The sequence below is a fragment of the Taudactylus pleione genome, unplaced genomic scaffold (assembly GCF_031769625.1).
Source record: "Taudactylus pleione unplaced genomic scaffold, aTauple2 ptg000641l, whole genome shotgun sequence".
Taxonomy (NCBI): domain Eukaryota; kingdom Metazoa; phylum Chordata; class Amphibia; order Anura; family Myobatrachidae; genus Taudactylus; species Taudactylus pleione.
This window is the reverse complement of record NW_028285043.1, coordinates 286,206-294,412: the sequence shown is the minus strand read 5'-3', so window position 1 is coordinate 294,412 and position 8,207 is coordinate 286,206. Positions and strand designations below refer to the sequence as shown.

General features: G+C 41.3%; 1 protein-coding gene across 1 annotated transcript; it reads left to right on the top strand.

Moving 5' to 3' along the window:
• Positions 1–214: 214 nt before the first annotated feature.
• LOC148479045 (solute carrier family 35 member E1-like) lies at positions 215–7,952 on the top strand. The gene is made up of 6 exons (XM_088455019.1): positions 215–653; positions 4,198–4,268; positions 4,357–4,494; positions 4,997–5,122; positions 5,900–6,145; positions 6,477–7,952. Exons 1-6 carry the CDS (start codon positions 299–301, stop codon positions 6,702–6,704), a joined length of 1,164 nt encoding a protein of 387 aa, XP_088311145.1. The 5' UTR covers positions 215–298; the 3' UTR covers positions 6,705–7,952.
• The last annotated feature ends 255 nt before the right edge of the window (positions 7,953–8,207 follow it).

Here is an 8,207-nt window from a genome sequence, read left to right as displayed (position 1 = left end):
AGGAGCATGATCACATTTGTGTGTGTGTGTGTGTGTGTGTGTGTGTGTATGTATGTATATATATATATATATATATATATATATATATATATATATATATATATATATATATATATATATATATAGTCTCCGGAAATTACGATTTTGTTGAAATGGATCATCCCAGCGGAAGTGGCATCATTGTGAAAATGCTCTATCCCCTCCCATTCTCTTGACGTCTCCAGTTCCACGTCTTCTTGTGTGTGTCCCGGGCCGGTGTGCGGCTTCCCAGAGGGGAAGGAGGAGGAGGGCCGTGGTCATGGCGGTGGTGTCCGCTGCAGCTGGCGGTGGGCCAGTGCAGGTAGCCAGTGTACGGGAGGGCGCCCGGGTGGCGATGCTCTGCGTTCTCTGGTACTCTGTGAGCTCCGGCGGCAATGTTGTGAATAAGATCATCTTGAACGGGTTCCCTTACCCGGTGACTGTGTCCCTCTTCCACATCATGGCCATCTGCTGCTTCCTGCCCCCAATGCTCCGGGCCTGGGGGGTCCCCCACACCCAGCTGCCCTCCCGGTATTACCGCTGGTACATTATTCCGCTGGCCTTTGGAAAGTATTTCGCGTCCGTGTCCGCGCATTTCAGCATCTGGAAGGTGCCTGTGTCTTATGCACATACAGGTAAGTGACCTGCGGGTAAAGGCTGTGATCGGGGTGTTGGCTGCACTGAGAGGGGGGCTCTGATTTAGGTCCTGCATGCTGCAGTGGGGTGGGATGCACGCAGGTGCCTGTGATCGGGAGGTGTGACTGCGTGTCGGGGCATCAGTATGGTAACGTAAGGGATGCATGGGGCTGTGATCAGAGGAGGAGGTGACCCCCATTATTATACAGTGAAGCTCCTGTCAGGGTGTCACTCACACTAGTATTAGGACGAGATTCGTGTAACCTGTCTTCGTAAAATAATGTGCAGGTTGCAGCTGTTGGTGGGATGATACTTTAGAATGTGATGTGGGTTTGCTAATTAGGTGGGTACTTTAGAAACTTCTGACTATTGCATTTATTTTTCTAACCTACTGGAGACAACATAATCAAATATTTGTTTCTGACTTTTTGTTCCCAGCCATATGGTGCACATTGGCAAAATGTAACTTTCAGGCACTCGAACTACAACTGATAATGTTGCATGGTACCAAAAGGAAAGTGAGAGACAGATGTATTTAGCTCTGGGAAGTGATAAATTGGAGAGTGATAAACGACCAGCCACTCAGCTCCTTAACTGTCATCTTATAGGTTGTGTTTGAAAAATGACAGGAGCTGATTAGTTGTTCATCACTCTCCACTTTATCACTTCCCAGAACTTCATACATCTGCCCCTATGTCTGCAATAAGAAAAATGCATTTCTGTTTAGTAGGGATTTGGAAACACAACTAGCTTACATTGTTTTGTTTTGTGAAATAATATATTTGAATGTAACTAAAAAGGACTAGGAGCTCTATTCAGCATTAGTGTCACTGTTGTGCTGAATATTTTCGTGCAACACTGACCATTTTTATTTAACAATTCTTGTATCCCTGCTAGTCAGCATTAAACTTCACAGGGACAGTGTTTGCGTTAATACGCTGTCCCTGCAAAGTTCCCGGAGGCATTGTTTTCTGAAGTCTAAAAACAAAACAAAACAACCTTCTTTTTCTTGTTCTGCGCGTGCTCAGGCTTATAGTCAGACATGCACTTCATATCAGTGCGAATAGTCTCCTCTGCAGTTTGGTCAGCGGCAAGTATGTACAGTACAGCTCCATGTACAATGCTTTATATTAGTCTATATAGATTTATATTTGTGGTTATCTATCAAACCACATGTATAAAAGTATATAGATTAATTTTAACACATTTTAATCAATTTAGACACATTTGGGTGGCTGGAGTTGTACATACTTGCTGCTGGCCACACAGTAGCGAAGGAAACTGGGGTGGAGTTTCAAGATCCTGCAGGGACTGATGGGAAAACTTACTGCTGCCCCTTCAGTTGTCATGAAAATAAAGGATTTTCTTCATATAATACCATTCTGAGATGGCATTATATAAAGTCAATGTTTATGGAGTATTTCAATGTTTTGTTGTTTGCTGAATAGCAAAAAATGTTTAAGCACTGTAGAGAGCAATGGCTTGCTCTCTACAGTGTGATACTCTTCGAGATAGGTATTAACTGAGAAAATAGTTGCATTAACCCTATGCTGAATAGTGGAAATACTTTAAAATAAAAAAAAAATGCGGAAAGGCTTGTTTCTGCATTATTTAAGTAAAAAATGCATTGCTGAATAGACCCCTAGGAAACTGCCTTCTAGCAGGCACTGGAGAATATTGTGGAGATTAGAAGAGAATGGAGGTTGTCATCTACAAATGGAACAGTTAGGAAAACGGAACATGCTTCATGCGTGGTTGGATGGTTTTGTTCTCGCATGTATGGTTTATTTTTAGTTCCAGCTATTCTTGCTTGGCTTCTTTTAGGTGTTTTATATAGCCCAAGATTGCTTTGATCAGCAGGCAAGGAATATAGTTGTTTTGAAAACAAGATTCCTAAATTCTGTCTTTGAAACTTTTTTTTTTTTAATAGCTACCACAACTTTCACTTACCTCCCCATTCCCAGTGGCTCCCAAACTTTCTTTAATCACAGCGCCAAGAGTGCCAGCATTTTTAGTTATGGCACCCATGGCCAAAATAATCTTTTTGAGCAAAATGATGAAATTAAGTAAATTGTGTTCACCAGTCATTCTCAAGGTACCCACACGCTAACGATTTCCCTTGAACTCCCCGGCAGCTCCAAGCAGTCCTGGAGAAATGATACCGTGCATAGTGTTCATTTTGACAAACTATCTTCTAACGACCTATCATGCATCCTTAACGATTTCCAGTGCGTCGTTAAAGAGAGTCCCAGATCTTACCTGCAGTAGGTAAGATCTGAAGATCCGATTAAAGACCCGTGGGACCGTGCATCGGATCATTATCGCTAATTGGAAACTGCATGATTTGCACAAATTTAAACTATTTATTGTTACGATGCATTGAAATCGTGCAGATAATCTTCTAGTGTGTGGGCACCTTAAGGGGTCTATATACTAAGCTGTGTAAGGAGATAAAGTGAACGGTGATAACAAGGTACCAGCTAATCAGCTCCTAACTGCTATTTTTCAAACACAGCCTGTGAGATGGCAGTTAGGAGCTGATTGGCTGATACCTTATCACCGTTAACCTTATCTCCTAACACAGCTTAGTAAATAGACCCCTAAGGCTCATACACACTGGACGATGTGCTGTATGAACGATATTGGTGAAAGATTTCCCTTGAACCTTTTGTAGTGCAGGACAAACTATATTGGGTGTACACACTGGAACATATCTTTCAGTGAAGTCATCCTGCCACATCTCTGAACAGGTAATTCTTGACGAAATCGTCAGATTGACCTGCATGTACGGACGAAAATAGACATCGTTAACTACCCGCGGGAGCGAGCATCGTTGGTCGTTCACTGCATACACACTGAACGATATGATATATTATTGAACGATATCGTTATCGTTCATAAAAATGTCTAGTGTGTATGCTGCGGCTTTAGGTTCAGTTATCTGGTGGTAGAAAGAGATGTGCTTCTAATTGTTCCCATATTTTGATAGGCAAAACCAGTGCTGGTGGCTGCCAGTCACATTGACCAAAATAATTTTATTTGATACTGAACCACCAGCCCGTGGCACCTCAGTTTGGGAGCCACTGTCATACCCCATTACCTCCCTTTCTTAATACCTGCTGTGTCTGTTCTGCTCCATCTATTTGATTTATTCTTCCAAAATGGTGCTTGAAACTCACATTTGCAGATATTAGACCACATGTTCTCAAACTCTGTCCTCAGGGCCCCAAACAGTGCATGTTTTCCAGGTCTCCTCACAGGACCACAAGTGAAATAATTAGCTCCAACAGTGGAACTTTTAAAATGTCACTGAGTAATGAATGCACCTGTGCACCAGCTAGGTGACCTGGAAAAAACGTGAATTGTTAGTAGCTCTTGAGGACTGAGGTTGGCTAACCCGGGAGTAAACCATAGAAAATCAAAAAAATCCTAAAATACAGGATCTTCCTGAAATTATTCACACATTTAGAACACATTGAGTGTATCCACTATGGGATTATGGCACAGTCATAACTTTTTTGAATATCTGCTTTTATATTACAGTAAAGGCCACAATGCCAATATGGGTTGTGCTATTGTCAAGAATAATAATGAAGGAGAAACAGACCACCAGGGTGAGTGTAGAGTGGACAACACACTACTGAATAACTTGGACATAACCTGATTTATTGCTTGTCTAACCTGCTTTTCATCTTAACACAGGTGTACGTGTCCCTGATTCCAATAATAGGAGGTGTCCTGCTGGCCACAGTCACGGAGATCTCCTTTGACATGTGGGGTCTGATCAGTGCTTTGGCTGCCACCCTCTGCTTTTCTCTGCAAAACATCTTCTCCAAGAAGGCCAGTATCTCATTACCTATTAGCCATTCTTTATTTATTAACAGTTTCTTATACAGCGCAGCATATTCTGTTGCGCTTTACAATTGGAAACATAAATAGAACAAAACTGGGTAATAACAGACAGATATATAGGTAGGAAGGCCCTGCTCGTAAGCTTACAATCTTTATAAAGAATAATTAAATATAGCATCCTGGTTTCAGTCAAATCCAAGGCATCTGCTCTGCTCCACTCCATTATTAGGGACAACTTAGACATTGGGCAATCGGAATAATACATAAGCATCTGCAGAATGATTTTCATAAACATTTGCTGACTGATGTGTTGCTGTATATAGGTGACATTTCATTTTATTATGGCAGTTCTCAATTACATTGCTTTAAGTAATCATAGGTGTAAGATTCTGACCATGTTATACTAAATTTATATGAAATATATACTGTAGTAGATCTTTGACCTTATGTGCACATGTAAGGCCTATCTTTTTATATACAAAATCTGCAGGTTCTAAAGGATTCTCGGATACATCATCTGCGGTTACTCAACCTCCTAGGCTGTCACGCTGTCTTTTTCATGATCCCCACATGGGTGCTACTAGACCTTTCATCATTTTTAGTGGAGAGCGATCTGGTGAGTTGACTTTCTAAATCGTAGGCATTGATAGAGATGTAATATTGATTACTTCCTGTTTTAAAATATCGGCAAATGGGAAGTATCTTTTAAATAAATCAATCCCTTTAGTGGAGTATGTGGACAGCCATACTTTATCTCTACGGGAAACACACATTCAAAGATAGTTGGATGAAGTCAGCATCTAGGCGGCCGGGATGCCGGCGGTCAGAATACCGGTGCCAGAATCCCGACCGCTGACATCCTGATTGTAAGGGTTAGGCACTATGGGGAAGGATAGGATTAGGCTGCTGGAGTGGAGGGTTAGGGTTACCGTGCGGGACAGGTCGGTTAGGGGGAGGGTTAGGATACTTACCTAATTTTGGGATTCTGACCATCGGGATTGTGCAGTCTGTATTCTGATCACCAGCATCCCGAACACCCCGGATTCCATACCCAAACCAAGATTACCTGTACTCAGGAGCCTGTAGGTCATGTCTAGGAGCCAGAAAACCAGTTTATACTTCCTACCTGTGTTATTCTGTCTTGACTGGAAATTGTTTGGAGCATCTGTGAATCAGTCACTGGCCCTAGAATTCAAAATGTACAGCGTTCAATAGGCATGTAGTCTAGAAGATCCATATATATTTCCAACTAATGTTAATTTATGTATTGTTAATGTTTATTTTTAAAACCTAAAAAAAGACTGGTTTTGCACTTTTTTATTTTTCTTGCTTCCGATTTGTCTTCATATATTTAATTTTTGCATTACTTTTCTCTTCCTGCCATCCTACCCAGGCTTCCGTATCCCAGTGGTCATGGACACTTCTTCTCCTAGTCATAAGCGGGACCTGTAATTTTGCTCAGAACCTCATTGCCTTCAGCATCTTGAATCTTATAAGTCCTCTCAGTTATTCTGTAGCAAATGCCACCAAAAGGATCATGGTCATTACAGTTTCTCTCATCATGCTTCGTAATCCTGTAACTGGCACCAATGTTCTTGGAATGATGACTGCAATTCTTGGGGTCTTCCTATATAACAAGGTGAGTGCTGCTTTCACATACAGATGTGTCAAACTACACCTTTCCTCAAATAGCCCCGATTAGCGTGCCATGGACTTTGCAACAAAATAATTATCTTAAATGCCTAGAAAAATGCTGAAATAGGATAAATGGGTAGATCATTAAGTTTCCAGTGATTTTGGTAGGAAGTTGCATTTCTATTTCTCAACTAATCAATGTTTTTGTTAGAATTAAATTTCAGCTGCAGATTACGATTTTGTTTTTGCAAACTTACTCTCCAAACCGCAATATAGTTTGTAATTCAGCAATCTCCATTGGTCCTGAGCTCCATGGTCATTGTATATATTTGCAGGCCAAGTATGATGCTAACCAAGAAGCAAAGAAGCAATTACTCCCTCACGCATCGGGAGAAGTCCAGGGTTTGGACCACCACCGTGAACTTCCTGAAAAGCTACAGAATGGCATTACTTCCTTTACTCCTGGAAGGGACTACCAGTATGGTCGAAGCAACGTACTGACTGATCACTTTCAGTATAGTCGGCAGAGTCACCCCAACGCACACAACAGATATGATGTCTGAAACATCCATATCCATCTATTTATATCTATTGAGCATTCCCACCTCCCTTCCTGCGTCGCATCACTTAGTCCAAAAAAGAGAGGCGAATTCTTTCCTCCTCTCCAATTTGCCTCCCCTTTTATTGGTTGGTGTGAAGCAGCGCCGCTGCTTGTTAATGAGAAGTGAAGGAGCTACAGGAAGGAAATCTTCTATGAGGCATGGTCAAGTCTTTGGTTATGGACTGTATCCCAAATGTTTCTGTAAGACATTAATGTTGTATTGCAGATTGTAGTCTATCTCCAGACCTTCTGAGGAGGTTAGTACTACTCCTGATTGTCTTGAGGCAGCCATTTTTTTTTTTTTTTTTTGCACATCAAATGTATAAACAGACTAAAAGCCAACTAGTGGCTCCTTTTTGTATTTTAAAAATGTACACAAAGTGGTTGTGAGTATCCTTACATATTTCTGTCTGAATTAGGGTTTAGATTAATGTGTTTTAATTAGTGTTCAGAGTGTGGAGTTGAAGGTCTCCTCTGCTGATGTACTTCTAACTGCAAAAAGAATCCATAGCAGCCAATTGGATTTTAATACTCTTATCCTATTTGACTTTGTACAATTAAAGATAGCTGATTGGTGTGGATTACAAGATCGTTTTGTAGTTACATGTGCACCATTACCATTTTGCACATAGAAACCAGCACAATTGTCCCTTGAAAGAAAAATACCCTAGGGCCTAATGTAAGGAAAATAGCACAACTGAGATGTGACCCACAGTGACTAATCAAGCATTGGCTTTCATTGGTCTAGGGCAAGATAAACTATGAAAGCAAATTTCTGATTGCTGTATATTACAAATATGTGCTATTTATGTGTTGTTACATAAACTACATGCGGTGGTTGGAGACTGAATCCTCTGGATCTTTTCAAATAAGATTGTTTTTTGCAGAGGCAAATGACGGGTGAAGTGGGTATAGCTGTAATATTTGTGCACATAGCTGATAAATCCTACCTTTAGCTAAGCTCAGGCAGCATTTGTTTACAGACTGTTTTGAATGTAGATGGTTAAACAGATGGGTGAGACTGTTACATGTATATATACCTCCCAATATATTGTGACTGGAAGGAGGGAAAGTATGTGCACACCTGAAAAAGTGGGTGTGCAGTACGCCCTCGTATTGATGACTCTGGGGGGCGTGCCCAGCACTCCAGGAAATGCTGTGCTGCCTGTGTAGATGCCATATGATTGAGTAGTGAGTGCTCCCCCCCCCCCCCCCCCCCCCCAATATTCCTCCTCCTCATGGGCAGGATGGCGGAAGTGCCTGAAAAGCGAGACTGTACTGCTCAAAGCGGGATGGTTGTGGGGTATGTGTAGAAATAAAGAAAAGCTAATATTAACCATAGCAACCAATCAGAACTTTGCTTTCATTCTCTAAAATACCCTGGAAATATTACCGCATAAATTCAAACTGAACAAATAGGTATTTATCTTGGTTATGTCTTTTTCTGGGTCGACAAAGTCTGCAA